This window comes from Trichosurus vulpecula, chromosome 3 (genome assembly GCF_011100635.1).
Source record: "Trichosurus vulpecula isolate mTriVul1 chromosome 3, mTriVul1.pri, whole genome shotgun sequence".
NCBI lineage: Eukaryota > Metazoa > Chordata > Mammalia > Diprotodontia > Phalangeridae > Trichosurus > Trichosurus vulpecula.
Genome location: NC_050575.1, coordinates 410,094,719 through 410,116,286, shown reverse-complemented (window position 1 = coordinate 410,116,286; position 21,568 = coordinate 410,094,719). Strand labels below are relative to the sequence as shown.

The following is a 21,568-nucleotide window of genomic DNA, read 5'->3' as shown; positions in this document are numbered from 1 at the left end:
CTGTTGGAGAGGAGAGATTATCAAAAGCCCGCCCCCCCCCCAAAAAGGGGGAAGGCGGGGTCCACTAGAACATTATAAAATGCAAGGAAAAGAATTCAGGGTGGTTCTGAAAACAATCTGTGGAATTGATTATAAACTTTTCTGAAAGCATGCAGCACAAAATGGAGATTCAGTTTCCAATATAAGCCTATGGGGGGGTAGGGGGTGTCTATTCAGAATAAAAAAATAAAATTTTAAAAAAAGAGAATAAATTTAAATGGGATGGTCCTCAAAGGAAATCTGGAAGTAGCAGAGAACAATTCACAAGCACCACGATGACTCAGAGCCAAGGGCAGATGAGGGCAGGGACCGTATGTTCATGATCTGTGGCTCCCCATAGCAGTGAGGCCTCGTTTAAGGCCCTTAATCAAGGGCTCGTGGATGAAGGGCACAGTGTATCCTAAGGAAACAAATGAGATAGGAAACCAAGGGAGGGTCTCTGGCTCTCAGAAACATCTCCAAAAGCTGAAAGGTCCATTGCAGGAGCATGGGCAGAATAAGGAAAGGCCTCAGGCCACAGGCCTGCTACCACCCCCCCATCCCCCTCAAGATCTCCTGGTCTCCACAAGCAGGCCAACGTCTGCATTCCTGGATCAGGAAATGAAGAGTAACAGTGAAATGACAGAAAAAACTAACCACCTGCCACTGCCAGCCCAGACCACTTAGTCTGTAGTAAATTAAGTAGAATTCTAAAATAAAATTCAGTTTTTGCTAAATAAAGACAGGATACTACAAAGCACACACAACAACCCTCACTTTCATCAACATGTTCCCAATGGCAGAAATGAAAATGAATGCCACCTATACATAGGCAGATGCCACTCCAGCCCAGAAAACCAGAGCCCATCCTTCCCTCCTCCTGTGGAGGGCACCACCACCCTGCCAGTCGCTTAGGCTCACAACCAAGTCTGGTCACTTGTAGCTTGCTGCCCTCTCTCCTCTGACAGTGCAGGGCCCTATCACCTCTGGACTGGGGGGAAAGGGGGTTTCCCTAAAGCCCAGATCTGCCCCTGCCATTCACGAGCCCTTCACCCCAGGGTAGCAGAATGGCCACATACTCACCCTCTTCCTCCTCGCTACTTCCCAGCCCTCCTATCCTCCTGAAGGCTCCCGGTGCACAACAAGCTGTCCCCTGCATTCAGGCTTTTGCACTAACTGTTCCACGTGTCTAAAATGTTTTCTGTCCTCACCTGACCTTTTGAAATCCTGAACTATTGGTAAGGCTGAGTCTCAAGGCCACCTGCTCCCACCATGAGGCCTTCCCTGATCCCCGATCATTTCTGGACACTGACTTGGGATTGACTCAGAGGCAGTAGCTACATTGCATTCCCACAGAAGAACAGCAGCTCCTTGAGGTCAGCAGTAAGCAAGAGCAGCCCAAGGCCCACGGGGCAGGTCTACATTCCTCTGCCGAATGCAGAGCCTGACCACCATACAGTGGAGTCCAGGGTCTCCTCCCAAGAAGCCCATGGGCAGCCCCGAGCCTACATAGTCCTAATGGAATAGCATAAGAAACATGGGAGCCTGCCACAGCTGTAGAAAGGGAGGATGTAGAGGCTAGAATCTCAATTCTCTAGACCCAGGCTCAGTCAGGTCTGTGTCCAGAGTGGACTGGGCCACGTGGTCCCTGTTTCTGCACCTGTACCATCATCCTTACCTCCTCGGGCAGTTCGCTGTACATGGTCTCAGAGGTAGACAGGAGAAATATAGGGGAGAAGGATGGTATGTCCTGCAGCAGGGTCAGAAACGTCGCTCTCACAGTCTCGCTGACAGCCTCCCACCAGTCACCGATATGAGGCATGTAAACAATGCTTGGTACTGTTCTCCGAGCTTCACGGAATATCTGACCACAGGGGAGAAAGCAGACAGAAAGGCGAGTGAGGTTCACTCTTCTCTCTGCTGGGGAATGCCTCTGCAAATAGCAGCCAGTCAGAGTCAACCGTGAGGAAGTGCCAACTCTGTGCCAGGCTAGGCCCTGCCCTCAAGGAGCTCCTGGTCACGCTCTAGAGACAACAGGCAAATGACTGTATCCTAGGATTAAGGGAGATTCAGGAAGGCTTCCTACAGAAGGTGGAATTTTAGTTGGGACTTAAAAGCCAGAGAGGTCAGTAGTCTGAACAGAGGAGGTAAGAGTGTTCCATGCCTGGAAGACAGCCAGGAGCCAGGGTCACTGGATCCAAGAGTGTCAGGGAATAAAAGGTATGAGAAGACTAGAGAGGGAGGAAGGAGCAGGTTATGAAGGGCTTTGAATGACAAACACAGCATTTTGTACTGGATCCTGGAGGTAGTAAATAGGGAGTTGGTGCAGTTTATTGATTTGGAGGGTGGGGAGGAGTGACATGGGTGGACCTGCACTTTAGGGAAATCCCTTTGATGGATGAATAGAGGAGGCACTGGAGTGAGCTCCCAGAAGCTACTGCCATAGTCCAAGTGTGAGGTGATAAGAGCCCAGACCAGGGTAGGGGCAGTATTGCAGAGGTGAAATGGACCACAGATGCAGCAGGCAAAACCAGCCAGAGATGGTGAAGAGGTGAAATTGACCAGAGATGCTGCGGAAGTGAAACTGACATGCCTTGGCACCATATTGGATGTGGGGGGTAAGGCTAAGTTGGGAGCCTGGTAGGAGCAGGAAGGGTTTGGGGGGAAAGAGCACAAGTTCTGTTTGGGACACATGGGAGTTTCAGGTGTCTACTGGATATCCAGTTAGAAATGTCTGAAACGCACTTGGAGATGTAAGACTGGAGGTCAGCAGAGATTGGGGCAAGACACATAGATCTGAGAATCGTTAGCAAAGAGAGGGTTATTAAATCCATGGGAGGTGATGAGATCCCCAGGTGAAGCAGTCTAGAGGGAGGAGAAAAGAGGGCCTAGGATGGAAACCTGAGGGACACCTAGGGTTATAGTTAGAGGGCATGATCTAGAACTGTTCTTCCTAAACTGTGGGTCACAAGTGGAAAAAGTTTAAGAAGCCCTGATCTAGAAGAGGATACACCCAAGGAGACAGAGAAGGAGCAGTGAGAGAGGGAGGAGAACTGGAGGGTGCGGGTGAGTTGTAGAATTTGTTCTTGAAAACCTAGAGAGAAGAGAGTATCCAGGAGGACAGAGTGACAAACAGTATGAAAGGCTACATGAGGACTGCAGAGACCTCTGAGAGCAGTTTTGGTAAAATGATGAGTGAAGAAGCCAGACTACAGAGAGGTAAGGAGAGAGACGACAGGAAACAAACCCACCAACTGTGGACGGCGTTCTTGAGTTTAGCCACAAAAGGCAGCAGATAGGGGACCACAGTTAGTGGGAATGGTTGGATGAAATGAGGGTTTTCTGAGGAGGGGGCTGACTGATGCAGGCATGTTTACAGGTGAGGAGAGATAAGGGACAAGGCAGATGACAGTCACCTTGGTCCACAGCCAGGCCATCTCATCATAGGCCAGTGGCAGAAGGCATGTGGACACACCACATGTAAGAGGGGAGCAGAGGGAGCTCCCAGCCTCCAACTTTTCAGTAAAATATGAGGCCAAGGAGATGGGGCCACAGAGGTCTGGAAGAGCCACTGGCCAGAGTGTGACAGTGAGCTGATGAGGAAGCATAGTAAGCGAGCCTGGCGACAATGAGGGCCCAGGGAAGGCCCCAGTGGACCCAGTCAGAATGGCAGCATGACTCCTCCACCTTTGCTCAGAAGAGTGAGTCCCGCATCTCTGTCCTCAGATTCCTCTCCCCCTGTGGACTTGACAGCTCAACCCAACAGCAGCCCTGCTTCTGCTCTCTGCCTCACCCCCACCCTGGGGCCTCTGTACCCATTGGCATCCCATCTCAAAGGTGCACCCGCCCTCCTCCTGCTCACCCTCCTCCCACCCACATCTTGGAGCCATGTAGATGCTTCTGATTCCTTTCCCCCTAAATTCTTCCTGTAACCCTCTGGGCTTCCAGGTGGCTCCATGTACAGAGTACCAGATTTGGAATCTAGAGCAAAGAGCACAGTGTGACCATGGAATTGAACAAGCCATATGGGGGCCCCAGAGAGGAGGCTCAGGAAGTGGAGTCAGACACTACTAAAGTCAACACCAAGTGGAAGATTCTCCAAGAGACCAGAGGGACCAGGATGGGGTGGGGGTGGGGGGTCCAGCTGCTGATGAGAATCCACCAGGAAAAGCCCAAATCAAAACTCTCACAAGTTTCAGCATGAACAGTGACTATCTTACACCCATTTTCTCCTGCCTAGGGCACTTTCCTGATTCCCTGGATCACAAAACAAAGAACAGAGGGAAATCCTTGGTTAGAGTTTCTGATACAGACAGTGGTGGGACCCTCCTAAAAGGAGACACTTCCCCTGACCACTGAGAGGGTGAATGGCCGGTGATCCCAGGGCTCCCTCTGGCTCCAAAGACACTCTCTTGGCTCCCACCACCCCCTGCCTCTCTTGACCGTGTGGGGACAACAGCCTCATGTCTTCTTTGCACTGAGGATGAAGTATGTCTCAGGCCCTAAGGGCACCTATATGCCACCATGCCAAGGCCACCATGCCCACCCCAGGACCTACCTGGGCACACGACTCCTCGGGTGTTTTGGCACTGACTGAATAAAGCGCAGGGAGGTCAAGTCTGTGCACAGAGAACTTCTCCAGAGTGTGCAGCAGGGCAGGAGCCAGGTGAGAAGTCTGCCCCGAGCCCCTCTCTCCAGACAGCAGCAAGCGAGGCCGGTATGACGTGGGCTGCTGAGAAGCTGACCTGCAGCAGGGAAGAAGGGGGCTCAGTGGGACCCTGGCCACAAAGCCAAGAGAAATCCCCCTGGTTGGTTTACCAGAAATGACTGGGAAACATTGAAGATCGACAGAAGCCAGCGCATGACCTAGGCAAAGAAGGGCTGAGGACAGAGAGAGTAAAAAGAGAAGAGGGTCCAGAACTGAGCCCTGGGAGACACAGCCATAGTTCAGGGGGCATGACAAGGAAGGGGAGTAGTGACCCAGGCAGGAGGAAAATAAGAGCGGGGAGAGAGGGAGAGGAGAGAGAGGAAGGTGAAGAGGGAGGGAGGGAGAGGAGAAAAGGGGGAGGGAAAGAGGGAGGGGAGAGAGGGAGAGAAGAAAGAGACAGAGAAAAAGAGGGATAAGTGCAGAGGGGGAAAGGGAGAAGAGAGGGAGGGAGAGAAAGGTGAAGAGGGAGGGAAGGAGAGAGGGAAGGGAGAGAAGAGAGAAAGAGGCAGAGAAAAACAGGGACGAGCGATAGAGAGAGGAAAAGGGAGAAGAGAGGAAAAGAGAGAAGAGAAGAAGGAAGAGAGGAAGATGAAGAGGGAGGGAGAGAGAGGAGAAAGAAAGAAAGAGGGAGAGCACGGCCATGCAGACAATGGAATCCAAAGCAGCAGAAGAGGAAGGAAGAGGATGAAAACAACCCCAGGGAATCACTCTCTCAAGCCTTCTCAGCTCGATACCGGAGAGAGTCAGTAGATGGACAAAGAACAGACAGAGATGCCCAGAAACTCTGGGGAAGCCAAATCACAAAAGGAGTAAAGACCTCCTCTGCACCTCCCACATCTCCGCCAAACCATGCAGAGTGTTGAGTGACCAACAGCCATGAATGACCAGAGACAGTGAGTGACCAGAGACAGTGGGAGTGAACAGCAGCTGTGTGACCAGAGACAATGTGAGTGACCAGTGGCCACACAAGTGACCAGCAGCCACGTGAGTGGCCAGGGGCAGTGTGAGTGACCAGAGAGAGTATGAGTGACCAGTGGCTGCACAAGTGACCAGCAGCCACATGAGTGACCAGAGATAGCGTGAGTGACCAGCAGCCATGAATGACCAGAGACAGTGAGTGACCACAGACCAATGTGAATGACTGGCCATAGGAAGCAGTGCCCAAAGAGCACATGAGAATCTCACAAGCATCAATGACATGGGGAGGGATCATACTCATGCCCGGAAGGGGACTCAGAAGGAAGGTGGCTGACTCACCAGCCCAGGAGAGATTTGTGAAAGGTGAGGGTTGGACTGAGAAATGCTATCGATGATGTGGAAGAGATGTGAGAAATGAGATGCCAATGGAAAAGTCCAGGCTTTAGATGTGGGCCAATGCATGTAGGTGCAGCTGGTCAAAGGAAAGCCAGACTAGGCTCCAGACCAGCAAAAGAGACAAATGGAGGAAACTGGCCACAATCCTGCCCCAGAATCAAGTCATAACAGTCTGGGGCAGACTTCCATTATCTAAACATTGGAGACAGAACAATGAAAGGCAACTGTGGAAGCTAGTGTTCATAGAAATTTTCAGGCTTACAAAGATCATCTTGTATCTTCACAAGTCTGTGAAGGTCCCATTTTGCAAATAAGGAAACTGAGGTAGACAGCGGTTCAGTGACTCCAAGTGTTGGAGGGCAGAATCTGAGCTTGGGCCTTCCTGCCTGGAGGGACAAGCGTCTGGGTTCTGTGATACCCCTTAGTGACCCACAGAGGCAGCTCATCATCGCTCACGAGGTAGCCAGGCTTTCTGGGTTCTCAGGCTTTCTTCCTTAGAGGTCAGCTCTCTAACCACCGGACCACCCTGCCCTCATTTGACAAAAGCTACTTCATCAGCCTGGGCAACCTCTGCAACGATCCCAGGGCCAACCACACGACAGGAAGTGGATCCCAAGGGGAAATGGTCCAGAAACAGCAATATCAATGCCCAGGAGATATCCACACCACTCAAAGGCATGGCCTGGCTTGGCCAGAGAGCTTCAGAAGGAGGTGAGGCCAACTCTAGTATCTTGTTGGGGCACGGAGGGAACACCTCAGGCTCTCAAAGTCTCTGTCCATCTAGTAAGGCTTGGAAAAGAGTCTGCCCAACCAATCGCTCCTGCCAGCTGAGGACCAGCAGCCCACACAGTGCAGGGGCCAGGCAGGGCCCAGTCTCAGCAGGTCAGTCATTTGGGATTCACAGAGCCCCCTCCATGGGCGCTCAACAAACAACCTATACCATGGCAACCCATGGAGCCATGGCAAATACAAAATGGCCCCCTGTCCTTGAGCGACACTGTCAGAAACACCAATTGAGCTCTTCTCTGTGAAGCTTGCAGTACAAAAATCACAAAAACATAAAATTTATCATTTTAAGGATTGTGATTATGGCCAGGAGTCCTTTCTGAACCACTTTCCATGGACACTCACAACACCAACCTGTTTACAAAGCTCAAAATCGATACCAAATGAGAAGGAAAAAAAAATCAGTCACTGCCTTCCAAGATCCTACTAAAACTAGGGGTGGGGGAGAGAAATAAAGTACACCCAGAACGGCAAAACAGAAAAATAGGTTTTTACAAAAACCTTAGTAATCACCTCATCAACAAGCAAGACACTCCAAGCTAATCTGCTGCATTCCTTTAGGGGCTGTGGGCACCTTAGACCCTGCATTGCACAAGTTTCAGACTTCAGGGGAGTAAAAGTGCTCACTCGCCCTTACAAATGCTGTCACATGTCCCACCTCCGCACCTTTGCCTAGGCTGGCAGCAATGCATGGACACTCTCCAACGTCATCTTAGCCTCTCTTCCAAGCTCAACAGAAGTAACCCCTAAAACTTCAGCTGCTTCCCAATTCCCAGAAAGGGCAGCACTGGGCTCCGGACTTCAAGTACTAGGAACCTAGCCTACCCTGATCATCTGTCTATAAAGTTGTTTCCTCCAGGAGAATGCAAACTGTTTGAAGCCATTATCCTGACATATTAAAAATGTTTACTCTCCTATATAAAGTCCAACAGAAAAAAGCAGACTGGACATGAAAGTGTGACCCCCTACTTCACACAAGCTGGCCTCACTTCTGGCAGCCCCACCTCCAGACCACCTCCTCAATCCAATGAAGGTGCCCTCTGTGATGAACATCTGAGGCAGGAGAGAACAGGCCGGCAGCAATCAAGGCCAAGTGAGAGACAGAAGGTGGACCTCCTGGAGTCTTAGAGATTTAACAAAAGGGACAGAAGAGAGACAACACAGCCTCTGTCCAGGGCTGAGCCCAGAGAACTGCTGAGCATCCTCAACGAAACCACTGCTCCATGTCTGACCAGTCCTCGGCCTCACTGACCAGACAGAAAAGAGAACAAGGAACTGTGTGTTGCACAGGGGCCCCTGGGAGAAGAGCCACTGGCGTCTGCCAATAGGACAGAGGAAGAGGAGGAGGAGGAGGAGGACGCGCTGGACCACTACCCATTTCTCAGATCCCAGGCCAACGTGATCGCTTCCTCTTCCCTCACCTTCCTCCTGCTTCCTGGATCATCCCTCAGGGGACCTCTTGAAAGAGCCCAAGGGAAGAATGGTCTGACCAAAAAGCATCAAGGGCTCCTCTATGCCCACAAGATACAGCTTGCCTCCTTAGCTCAGCATTCAAGGCCTTTCAGAAGCTAGCCCCATTCACTCAATCAGTATACTAGCTCAGTGAGACTGCTGTCTGCTTCCCATTCTGGCACTCCAGGACCCATGGCCTTCACAATGGCTGGGCAAGAAGCCAGAACTCAAAACTGTTTTAAAACGAATGCCAACAAGAAACAAATAATAAATTTGGAAGAAATTTGAAAGAAATATATAAAACAACTGCAGACAATTAAAAAAAACTTTCTTTAAACAAATTTTTAATGGGAAAAAAAATAACAGCTACCCCGCATCCGTTCTCTTCATTTGCATGTGTCAGACTCCTCATCTTCCTTAAAGGTTAAAAAAAAGGTGGTGACTTTCCTCAAGACCCCTCCCCCCATCTCAGGAAGTGGTGAGGGGTCTCCTGGGTACGACACACAATCCGTTCTCTTTCCTCCAAAACCACCCCCTATCCTCCCAGGTATCATGTTGAGGACCCCCCCACCCCCCCACCCCTGCCAGAACAAAGCTGGCACAGAGGCCTGTTGATTTTATCTTTCTATTCTCTTGTACGTATGCCCCCTCCTCTCCTCTGCCTCTGCCCCCAGCCTGGTGCAGACCCCCAGCTTCTCACACCTAGACTACTGCCACAGCTGCTGGGGGGCTGCCTGCCCTATCCACCCCTGCCCAGACATCAAAGGGATTTTCCTAAAGCACAGGTCTGACCGCTTCACCCCCGCCCCCATCAGGACCAAACACAAAATGCTCTGCTTGGCCTTCAAAGCCCTTCCTAACAGTTGCCACTTTCCAGGCTTCTAACACCTGACTCCCCAACACATCCTCTCTGGTCCTGGCCTCTTGGCTGTCTCCCAGGCCTGGAATGCTCTCCTCCTCTGCTCTGACCACTGACCTCCTCAGCCTCCCCCTTCCACAGGAAGCCTTCCCTCTGTACATATTTTCTTCGTGTATGCATGTTGTCACCCCCACTAGACTGTGAGCTCCATGAGGGCAGACACTGACCCTCTCAAGAGACGCTCCATTGCCCGAGCCACAGGGCCCAGACTTCTTCGGGTCCTTCCTGGAGCCAACACACAGTAGGCCCTCCATCAGTACAGGCAGACCTGACCATCCAATGGGAGCTAACATAGCCGTTAACTGGTAGGGCCACGTGGTCTACCGGGGAAAACAAACCACGCTCCTGTTTGCTCTACGATCAAATAAGACACAAAACATGCATCCATCCGCTCTGACACCAAGGACTGGGCACTGGCAGGAAGGCTGCCCCTGCTGCTGCTTTCTGCCTTGTCTCCTCAGGAGGAGGTGGATGGAGGGTGTGGCAGGATGAGGCCATGCCCCCATGCCCACCCCAATGCAGGCTTCCAAACAGGCAGAGAACAAGGGGATCCAAGGGAGGGCTGGGCGAGGGATGGCCTTTCTCCATCACTGCCACGGCAGGTGCTCCAGGCCTCCCCAATGTCAGGCCCCATCTGTAGCAATGCGGCTGGCTTTGGTTCTGCTCCCTAAGGGCTGGCTGTGGAAATCTTCCCTCCCATGGGGGGGCGGGGGGGGGTGGTGGTCTTCCTGTGAGGAGAGGGCTCCCATGGCACAGGCTGGCTGACTGCTCACTTTGAATCCCCAGAGCTTAGTACAGTGCTGTGCACATAATAAGTGCTTAATAAATTCACATTTGGGCCTCCTAGCAGCACTGGGAGGTAAGTGCCAGCATCTGTGTTTTACAGGTGAAGAAACTGAGGCAGACAGGGGCTTCAGGATGGGCCCAGGGCCACCCAACTAGGCAGTGTCTGAGGCTGGATTTGAATTTAGGTCTTCCAGGTCATCACTTCCTCATAGAGGTCTCAGGGACCGCAGAGCATTCCACAGACAATTCCATGCCAGTTCCAGACCTGCTGGCTGGGCGCCATCACCGAGAGGAGGAAGGTCCCACATAGCCAAAACTAAACGTTTCTGGGTCCCAATGTGGATAGGGCCCTTGCTCAGGGGTGGCTGAGATGCTGCACATGGAACTCTCCAAACCCCACTGATGACAAGCTTCCCACAGGCCAGGGAGCAGACAAACGCTCAGCAGCCACAAGACAGAGAAGGAGCATTGGCCCAGACTGTGCCCTGGCACCCAGAGTCTGGTGAGCCATGGTGCAGCCAACACAGTGCTGGGCCTCAAAGCCAGTCCAGGCACTTCTAGCTGAGGGATCCTGGGCAAGGCCCTTCCCTCGTCTGCCTCAGTTTCCCCATCACAGCCCCTGCCTCCCAGAGCTGTTGTGAAGACTCGACAAGACCCTCCTTCAAAAGCGCTTAGCACCACTTAGCCCTTTCCCTCCTGCCCCAAGGGGGCATCCCACCTCATAACTGTCCCTGTCCCCCTCGCAGAGTGTGAGGTCACAGTGAAGTGTAGGTCAGAAAAGCCAGCCACATCCAGATCACTACTGGTATTCTGTGGGTGGCCAGGATGGCCGGCTGGCCTCCCAGCGTCAACACTGGGAATGAGGGACCCTCCTCAGGAGCCCAAGACCCTGCCTCCCTGGAAGAGAGCAGCAGCACATGCCTGAGCTAAGCTTCTTTGGGATGGTCTCAGAAGCTGCCTCGAGGATTGCCACACCCACTGGGACGGTCCCCAAGTCTCCTGATGGGCCTCCTACGTTAATGAGCAGAATCTGTCTCTTGGGACACAAGTGCTGGCCCCTTCTACTATGGCCAAAGAAAAGCCTTTTCCCAAAGCTCCCAGCCACAGATGGCCTCATGTGTGTGGATCGCCCCCTTATGCGACCCCATAATCAAACACAGAAACAAGAAGCCCTAAAACAAATTGCAGGGTGGAGGGTGGGGGGAGTCGTCTAGGTCAAGGAAGTGTGGCCACAGGGATGTCCCCACTGAAAGCCACTGGAGCCGAGCCCAGTGAGAGCCAATGCATATGTGGCATGGTCCAGGGACACAGAAGGGGCAGAGGGACTTGCCAAGGGCCTCGTGACCTCCCCGTAGCCACACCACATACCACATCATACCACATCCTGTCCTCACCACACTCACAAGGCTTCCTTGGGAAGTATGTTTCACCCAGTATTGACCCTGGCAGACACTCACGTGCTGAAATGCAGGTAGGGCTTATGGGCAGCAGCTGGGGACGGTTTCTTTGGTGATCCTGAGGGACAGCCAGTCTCAAATATCGACAAAGCATTCTCATCATCGCTGTCTTCTAAAAGGAGGCTCTGCGCATCTGTCCAAGAAGAGGAGAGAAAAGAAGGATTCAGCGATGAGACAGGCACCAGTCCTGCCCACCCACAGCCCTACCCACTCTCCCCTCTCCCTCATCATTCCTCACGGCAGGCAGGGCTACCAGTCCTCCTGAGGCCAGACTGGCCCTGGCCTGTGAGTGTGGCTCCAACAGAGGCCTCACCAGAAGGAACTGCTGGCCATTTTCACAAGGCTCCAGCCCTTCCAGGACCCCAATCCATCTTGGGTGGCAGCTGAGCACCTCCTTGACAGATGAACTTCAGAAACTCACACTCTGCCATCCCAGCCTCTTCCCTTTTCTAAAGGGGCGCCTGGAGCCCTGCAGGGGCTGGAGTGGGGGAAGGGTACCACAAGGCTCGTCAAGGACATCTTGGGAAGCTGCCTGGCCATGGGGGGCATCAGAAAGGACTGCTCCAGGATGGGAAGGATCAAACAGAGAAAGGGCAACGTATGGAGCAGCTAGGTGGCACAGTGAGTAGAGCACCGGCCCTGGAGTCAGGAGGACCTGAGTTCAAATCCAGCCTCAGACACCTGACACATGTACTAGCTGTGTGACCTTGGACAAGTCACTTAACCCCAATTGCCTGCCCCACCCCTCCCCCAAAATCAGAAAGGGCAAAGTAGCCCAGGGACACACAGCTAGCCAATGTGGGAGGCAAGATTTGAACCCAAGTCTTTCAGACCCCTTGATATCCCTTGAGGAGGGATCCACTGCAGCCCAGCTACTCCTTACCACTAGCCCCCTTCTCAACATCTATCCAAAGGACAGCCTGTTAAGGCCCACGTGGTAGCCCCAGCTTGGGGCAGGGGCTGCCAAGGAGTGTGGCACTACCTTCTCGTCTGTCCCCCTGGCTGGTCTCGGCATGAGGAAACACTCTCTGCAGAACAGAGAGGATGTGGTTGAAGCTCCTCTCCAGAAGAGGCCTGATGATGGGCGATAGGGCATGGCCCGAGGATGTGACGGCACGCTGGGAGGCAGGCACAATGTTCTGCATGGCGTGGTGGAAGTCCTGCGCGCTGAGCACAATGGAGGACACGTCCAGCTGCAGCTTGTGGCTGCTGGCGTAGATCTGTGGGTAGCGCCTGCGCAGGGCGAGCAGGGCAGCCTCCGTGCACAGGGCCTTGATGTCTGCGCCACAGTAGCCTAATGCACATAGGGAGACAGAATGGTGCAGAGGTGAGACTGACTCTGGGCCCTTCCTGGTCACGCCCAAGCCCTGGGATTCTGGGACTGTTGGGCAGCCCCACTCAGGCCTCCTAAGGATCCAAAGATCAACAGCCTCTGCCAAATAAGAGGCTGATGCCTGCCCCCACCTTCCCCTGCAGCAGGTGGATGGACAAAGGGCCCAACACAGAGATGTCTTCTGGGCCCAGAATTTCAGGCTACCTCCACGCTCTAGGAATCTGGATCCCAATGACCAGCGTTATCCCATCCTGGGCACAAACCCTGTGCCCAAATCAGTCCCTGGATGTTGGGGGGGTCTCAAGCTCGTGCCCAAGGCCCTGGACCTCGCTGCAAATGGTCTTCATTATGCCAAAGAAAGCTTTCCTTGTGATCCCCATCACTGATCTAGTGATAACCACAGACCAGGCACAGAGTTAAGCACCTGACAATTAGCTGATGGGAGGGAGGCGCTGTGATGTTCCCCATTTTACAGGTGAGGAGACTGAGGCAGGCAGAGGTGAAGGAACTTGCCCAGGGTCCAGCAGTTATTAAGTATCTGAGGCTGGATCTGAGTTTGAGTCTTCACGATATCAGGCCCAGGTGCTCTGCGCGAGCCCCACAGGATTCTTTGTATTTCATCAGTCACCTGAACAGCTACAGTGCAACAGATTCTGTGAGCTGTGCACCAGCCAGCACCCATCCCCTGCTCTACTGGAGGGCAGCCAGGGAGGCCGAGCACTCAGGTGCCCATCTCTGGGCCTAGGACTGAAGATCCAGTGTGGAAAGAGACCCCGGAGGGTCCAGGTTGTTTGCCGGCTCAGAGCAGGCCCTTAATAAAGGCAAGGCTATGCTCCCCCAGGGGCACACACTGGGGCCTCCTCCTGCTGCCATGATGAGGATCTCATGCCAAGCTTCCTGTGCCCAGCCTCTTCCTCTAAGGAGCGCCCCCAGCCTGGTAACAGCTGTTCCTCCGTCCCCAGAGGAGCTCCCTGAGCTGCTGGGGGCCTCACAGAGAGCACACACCAGACTTAGGATGTGCAAAGGCATGACGGCTCTCTAGTTCACCCTGACCTGAGACCAGCACCCAGACACAAGAGAGAAGGACAAGATCACTCCAGCTATCCAAAATGAAGCACCCCTGCCTTGTTCCCCAAAGAAAGCTGGCACGCCGCTACAGAGTTTCTCCAAACCAGGGGCCTGCCCACTCCCCTTTGCACACTTACACACAAACACACACACACACACACACGCACGCACGCACGCACGCACGCACGCACGCACGCACGCACTCACTCACCAAGAACCTGTTCAGGTCCCAACAAGGACGCTTCTTAAGTAAGAAAATAACAGGGAGCTTCTCTGTCCTCTCACAGGACACAACTGAATCCCACTAAAAACTGAACCCAGGCTTCTCTGCAGCCCGTGGGGAGACCTGCACTGACCAACGGCTAGCTCCAATGACAATGACCATTGTTTTCTGAGGGACTACCACGGTCACCTTGAGGACTTGTGGCAGGAGAGGGGGCCATGTAAGTTCCCTGAAAAGCTGGGAATCTGCTCCATCGAGATCGCAGCAGAGGAGCTAACAACCACCACCACCCTGAGACCAAGGCGATAGGGAGCCAGGAGGACACACACACACGCAGTCCAACCTGTGAAGGCAGGAAGGACCAGACCACAGCGCACAGGCATGTCTGCCCTGCGGAACTCGGAGCCCAGGCTAGCAAGGGAACCATTGAGGCCTGTTCCGCAGCCCCTCAGACCCTTCCAGCAGGCACAAAGCCCATGGCAGCCACAAACAAGACTTCGGTGGCCTCGCCAAGCTGGGGCCCAGAGGGGGCTGTGAGGGGCCGTGCCTGGGCCAGCCTGGACACAGGGTGGGAAGCACAATCCTACTCAATTCATAGGTGACAATGGCAGTTCTCTGACCAGCAGGTGCTACATCAGTCAGGAGCCACTTAAAGACAAGGTAGTTTTTGAAACATAAAACCCAAGGTAGGAAAAGAAAGGCTGCCTTGGGGATCAAGGTGGGCAGACTCTTCTGGCTTCAAAAACTATTGTGAGAATTTGAAAAACCATGTCACAACTGAAAGTACTGACCAAATTCTGGGGAATCAAGGGGAAATGAGCTGCCCACGTCTAGTTTAGAAAAGAAGATGGTGGAAATGGCACAGGAGAATGCAGATCTAAGACTGAGAAAGAAGAAGGAAACCAGAGAGCAGCAAGAGAGCAGAGGGGGAAGAATGCTCTGGGCTATTTGCTAAGGGTGGGGTGGGGCAGGACCTCCCAGGAGAGAGGTGGCAGCAAGCACGGGTGGGCTCTCTAGGGCCACGAGGCTCTCCCTCCAAACGCCACCCTCTCCCACCAAGCAGCACAAGGCCAAATCGACAGGGAAGAGGTTGGGTGCATGCTGTCTGGTACCCGGCCAAGTTAGACTGGTGGTGTGCTGGAGAGAGTTACGTTTTCTCCTCACCCGAAGACGTCGAGGTCTTGGTGGTTCAAAAGCTGAGGGAGGCTGCTTCGGAGATGGAGGTCCCTGTGGATGAAGAGGACAATTCGGATGTAGCTGACTGAATGTGGACTGACGGGCAGTGTAGGGTAGTGTAAGGTTGACCTCGTGGATGGGAGACAGAGCCTCTGATGTCTGATGGCTCATCTCAGGGTGGGGGCCTCTCTGCAAGCCTCAGAACTGGTTTGTTTTCTTTAAGAGTGATAGGGAAAAAAGAAGGAAAAAAAGGAGCAGCAGTGAAGGAGAGCAGGAGCCCTCTGCCTGGGCAGAGCAGATCCCTACACATGGTCAGGGAGTGGCGCAGCCAGGGAGTGGTGCAGAGGCGTGCCGGGGCCTCACATGGGCATCCTTGCTGTCTAGCCTGCGTGGGGTGCTGCGCCTGGGGGAAGACGGGAGGTCCCCACCCCAGCTTCCTGGACCCCTAAGCGGGCACCAGATGGGTCAGGAGCTGGGCCACCCGCCTGGACAGGCTGCTGTTTCTCCTACACACATTTAGGATGGTTTGCTTAGCGAAGGACACTATGAAGAAAAAGGGCACCACGTGCCTGGGAAGGAAGGACAGCATCCTCTGGGTGCCCTGTGGTCACAAAGCTTTCTCAATAATGGCCCTTTCATTGTAAGCAGTAAAAGATCACACTCTATCTAAGAACAAAAGTCAAGTCTCTTTCCAACACTTGAAGATACACCAAGGCATTCTCTGACCTTCCAACAGGAACCAAAGGTGGCACAGGCTGGATAAAGCAAACATGGATTCATAAATGACCAGGTTCAAAAAATGCCACTCACCAACACATTTCTCAGCCAGTTCACCAAGGAAGAGGTCTGACAGTCTAGGGCTCCAGTCCCGGGTGTGGATCTGCAAAATGTGCTTCCGGGCCTGGGGAGCAAAGCACAGGCAGATTACAGGGTGTCCCACACAGCGGCAAGTACAGAGACAGCAGCCCCTGCTGTGGATAAGTACCCTGTAGGAAGAGGAAGGACAGACTCAGACAGCACAGGAGGTGGCACCTGCCAGGGCAGAGAGAGACAAAAGTCACTTCTCATCAGTGCCCCAAGAAGGTGTGTGTCTGAGGCTGGACCCTGTTTTGCAGTGAGCGTAGCCCACGGTCATACTGCCCATTCGTATGGGATGACTTCACGTGGATCATTCTCTATGCAAACCATTCTAAAGGATTATTACTGCATTTCCCTGCCTTTTTCTGAGCGCCACACCACATCACAATAACAACAGAGGGTCTCTCACTAACAATATGGAACTCTGGCATCTAGCCATTTCTATGTTCCAGAGAGCCCCACTTCCTCCTAAGCGTTTTTAGCATTTTTAGCAGGCAAGACGTGTGGCATCATCTTGTCAAAGATGACTTTCCTGCACTGACTCCATCATCCCACGACTTAGATTTCTTTTTCTCAGATCAGGTTAAGTGTTCGATTTCCTGTTCTATTGTAAATCTGTAACTATCCATTTCACTGTTGGCATATAGTTAGGCCAAACAGTTCCTGATAATTTCTTATATTTGTTCTTCATTGGCTCTACATTCACCTTTTATCACTTTTGATACCAGATGTTTGGCTTTCCTCTTCTTTTAAAATCAAGTTATCTAATAGCTTACCTATTTTATTAGCTTTTTAATGGCTTATAATTTTACTTATTAACTGACAGGTTTTTTTTTTAACTATCGATTTTATCTCTCCTTTGATTTTCAAGATTTCTATTTTGGTGTTTGAGAGTATTTCATCATTTGCTAGTTTTCTAGTGTTGTCTTTTGTTTTTTTTTTTTTAGATCTATGTCCAATTCTTTGATCTGCTCTCTCTCCCTCTCTTACTAACAAAGTGTTTAGAGATAATTTTTTTTTCCTAAATATGGCTTTGCCTGCATTCCAAAAATTCTGGAATACTGTCTCATTGTGATTATCTTTAGTAAAATTGTTCAGTGTTTTTATGGTTTGTCCTTTGACCCACCTATTCTTTGGGATTAAGTTATTTAGTTGCAATTACCTTGCATTTGCATTATCTTTGCAATTATGAAATATAATTTTTATTGAATTAGTCAGTAAAACATAAATTTAATATTTATACTTTCTTACATATATTAGAATTTAATTTTAATATACATTCAATTTTTGTGAAATTGCCATATATAGCAAGAAATAGGTATATTCCTTTTTATTTCTATTTCTATTCTAAGATTCTATTCAGAGCCTTCATTTCTGCTTATTTTTTGGTTAGAGTTATCTAGGTTGAGAGAAGTAAACTATGATCCTCCACTATTACAGTTTTACTATTTCTTCCTGGAACTTATTTAAATTTTTCTTCAAGAACTTAGATGGTATGCCATTTGGTATATATAATTTTAGAATTGGTATTAATTCATTTTCTATAGCTTTAGCAGAATGCAGTTTATCTCTTTTAACTAGGCTTATTTGTGTTGCTGCTTTGTCTAAGTCCCCCAGTAGAAGCAGAGCAGATTCTGCTTTAGTCCCTTCTTTTAAGTCCATATGTATTTTTCTGTTTCAAACATGTTTCTTAAAAACATATTATTGAATTCTGGTTTCTAATCCATTATGCTAACCTTTTCCATTTTATGGGTGATTTCACCTTATTCACATTTTGTTATAATTGCTAATTGCTGATTTCTTTCCATCCTAATCTCTGATAATTTTTCTTCTCTTTGCTTCCCATGCCTATTTGACTGATCCCTCCCCTAATTTCCCTTCCGTCTTATCCCTCCCTTTCCCTCCTGTAACTGTTTGGTGAAATGTATTTCTGTCCCCAACTGTATCTTCCCTCCTTTCACCAGCGCAGACATAAAATGAGGTTAAGGTCTCTCCTTCTCCTTCCTTCTCTTTCTCTCACTCTCTGTCTCACACACATACACAGAGAAACAGACACACACACACACACACACACACACACACACACACACACACGCTCCTGCCCATTCTTCCTCTCCCTAGTGTATTCCTTCTTTCCTCTTTCTTCTTTTAAGATCCTCACAACATAAGAGAATCAATTGCAGCTGAGTGGCACGGTAGCCAAGCACAGATCACAATCTCAGTTCCAGCTTCCAGCCCAGGCTGAGCTTGTAAGTAGTGAAATGACCAAGGCAGGAATCTCAGACCAAAGAGGAGCCTGCAGTTCAGTTGCTCTGAATCTGTGGGGCCTCCCAGGTGACCGACCCTAGTAGCAGAAGGGAAAATCTAAACAGGGAAAAGCCAAGAGAGAGCTTGCTCAGACTCAAAACTAAGTCAGGAACTTGTAGAACTCAGACCAGAGGGGCAGCAAGCAGACCTCGCCCTGAAAAACATCTTGGGAGGGAGCCCTGAAAACTTGCTGGTCCGTTCTTCATGTGTTGGAATAAAACAACACCACAAGAAAACAGCAGAAGGAACCAAGAGGATAGAAACTCGGCCCAGAAATTCCCCCCAGAAGGGAGTAGATTCTAGCCCCAACACAAAGTCCCAAGACAAGAAGTCAGCTAGAAGAATGAGTGAACAAAAAATGCATCCCAAGATAAAGTATAATTATGACCATAGGGAAGCTCAAGACACAAACCCAAAAGACAGGAATAACTCCAAAACATTTACAACAAAAGCCTCAGAGAAATACAGCTTCAAACAGAATTCTTGTTAGAGAAAAAGCAAGGATTCTAAAATGAGATGTAAAAAATAAAATAAAAGAGCTATGCAGAATTAGCACAGGAGATACAACAAGCTCTGTGGAAATTAGAAAAGACCAAACAGAAGCCAATGATTTCATGAGATAAGAACAAATGTTCAAGTTAAAAGACAAAAAAAAATTAGAAGTGTTCTATATCTCACTGCAAAAGCAATTATCAAGGAAACAGACAGACAGATGATTTAAGAATCACATTCCATCCCCCCCAGCCCTTGCTAAAAACAAAAGCTTAGACATCTCATCTCAGCAAAATGCCCATCAAAGCCGTCCAGATCTCTTGGGACTAGTGGGCAAAGGAGAAAGAGAAACAATCCCACCAATCACGTCCAGAAACATCCAAATGAACACTCTCAGGAGCCAAAATCAGAGTTCCTGGATCAAAGAAAAATACTGTTAAGTAGTCGGGAAGAAGGACTCTGGGCACAAAGGAGCTACTGCCAGCAGCACCCAAAATCTAGCAGCCACAACTAAGGAGAAGCAGAGAGCTTGGAAGAAGATATTCCAGAAGGCAACCATAATATGTTCCAAGCAAAAGATAGCCAAAAATACCTTACCCAGCAAAGCTGAGTATAATCCTATGGGGAAAAGTGAATCTTGAATGAAATAGAGGATTTCAAAGAGATACCGAGGAAAACATTAGAAATGAATGGAAAATCAGATATACAAACCAAAGGCAAACATGAACAGGAATCATAAAGTATTAAACAAGGACAAACTATTCCTCAGGCTGATCATCCTTCGATCCTTGGTATAAATCCTACTTGAACATAGGGAATGATTTCATGGGTGGATTGCTATAGTCTCCTTGACAAGATTTTATTTAAGTTTTAAATCAATAATCATAATTAAATTAAAAATTAATATTGGTCTACAGTTCTCCTTCACTGCTTTATGTACTGGGAGCTCAGTGGATTGAGCATGGGGCCTGGAGTCAGGAGGAGCTGAGTTCAGATCTGGCATCAGACACTTCTTAGCCATGTGAACCTGGGCAAGTCGCCAGACCTGTGCTGCCGGTCTCCTCAGCTGTACAACAGTTTGAACAGCGCCTCGCCTCCAGGGTTCTTGTGAAGATCAAACAAGGTAACACTTAGAAGGTGTTTCACATGGTGTCTGGAACAGTGTCGACACTATAGAAATGCTTATTCCCTTTCCAAGTCTGAATGTTAAAATTGTATTTGGCTTCTAAAAGCAGTCTGGTAGCCCCTTTTCTCCCCTCACTGTTTGAAATTAATCTACATGGCCTTGGTACCATTTGCTCTTTGGCAGTCTGGTGGAATGGCCCAGTAAATCCATGAGGAACAGGGGGACTTTTCTTGGGTTGATCTATCCCAGCTAGATCCATTTCCTTTACTAAGATGGGATGTTTATCCCATGCACTGGAGAGCCATAAGCAGGGGAATGGCACAGTCAGGACTGCCCAACCTTGAAGCTACCACGTGTGAGCTGAGGCAGAGAGACTTCTCCAAGGTCGCCCGGTGTGCGTAGTAGCAAGGCCTCAAACAAAGTCCTCCTACTGATCCCCAACCCAGGGCTCTCTTCGATGTTGAAGGCTGACACTTCCTGCTCTCCCAGTATTTGCCTCTCATGAGCACACAGTGCACCTTCTCCAGCTGGGACAGGAAGGAGGGCAGAGGAAGAGAGGGATAAGAAAATGTCCACTGAGCACACAGGCACAATCAATCAGTGCCACGCTGTCCTAGAGCTCTGGACAAGGACTGGCTCACAAAGGGAGGCAGCCTCAAAGGAGAAAGAAATGCAGCCCATTCACTTCAGGTGCAAAGCAAGGAGGCCAGGTATGCCAGTCATGCCCCTTGTCACCCTCCCAGGTCACCCTCCCACAAATAACAGGTCCAGCAGAAACATGACACACCTGTGATTCCTCCCCTCAAAGAATGACCCCAAATGAGTGACTGTAGCACTGAAAAGGCTACAAAGACAGATCAAAAGTCAATCAGCTTTTCCTTAATCAACAGGATAGCAAAGGTTTACCCAACAGACCCAGGCCAAACCCAGGCAGTGCTGCGACTCTCCTCCCCAGCTTAGAGATCACAGAATGGACCATCCAAGAAGTGGAGGTGGGCCCAGAGGCACAGTTGGAGGGACACTTGGCCTGTCTTGTGTCTCAGGATCATCCTCCACCCCACCCCCTGCCACCCCAGAGCTCAGTGCAGCCCCTCCTCCAGACTCTGGGGGGCTTTCTGCAGGATGTGCCAACATCCCGGCATCCTAAGGGGCCTGGCAGCGCCTTCAACTTTGGAAGATTTCCTTCTACCCCCAGCCAAATGTCCAGAAAAGATCCCACACTCTCACCCAAGACCCCAATGACAACAGTCTGGTGCCTGGTCCTTCAGTGATAGGAAGGCACTGAGGAGGGCGGTCCCAGGCCCAGAGACAGGGACCAACCTACCCTACTGGCAGAGAAGGATCTCAAAGCAGGCTGAGTGTCCATGTCTGTCGAAAGAGAAGTTGGACATGCCTCCAACTCGGCTGGCTTTTAATATCAAATCCAGAAGCCAGGCCGTGGGCACTCATGCTTACAAAGAAACACCCCCCACAGCTAAACGTGGAGGCTGGCTGCAGGACCAGCACCAAGGGTGCTGACCTCCAGGGTTCTGCTCCCGAGCATTT

The 21,568-nt window shown here is 50.6% G+C and overlaps 1 protein-coding gene across 2 annotated transcripts in view; it reads right to left on the bottom strand.

The window, feature by feature from the left end:
• Positions 1-21,568, bottom strand: part of ATAD2B (ATPase family AAA domain containing 2B) — a 98,851-nt gene that overhangs the window by 24,216 nt on the left and 53,067 nt on the right. For both annotated transcript variants that reach the window (XM_036750876.1, XM_036750877.1), the window contains exons 15-19: positions 16,051-16,141; positions 12,423-12,734; positions 11,441-11,573; positions 4,577-4,763; positions 1,697-1,882 (exon numbers count right to left, since the gene is read on the bottom strand). In XM_036750876.1, coding sequence (XP_036606771.1) covers positions 1,697-1,882; positions 4,577-4,763; positions 11,441-11,573; positions 12,423-12,734; positions 16,051-16,141 — 909 coding nt within the window. The remainder of the gene's footprint in view (positions 1-1,696; positions 1,883-4,576; positions 4,764-11,440; positions 11,574-12,422; positions 12,735-16,050; positions 16,142-21,568) is intronic.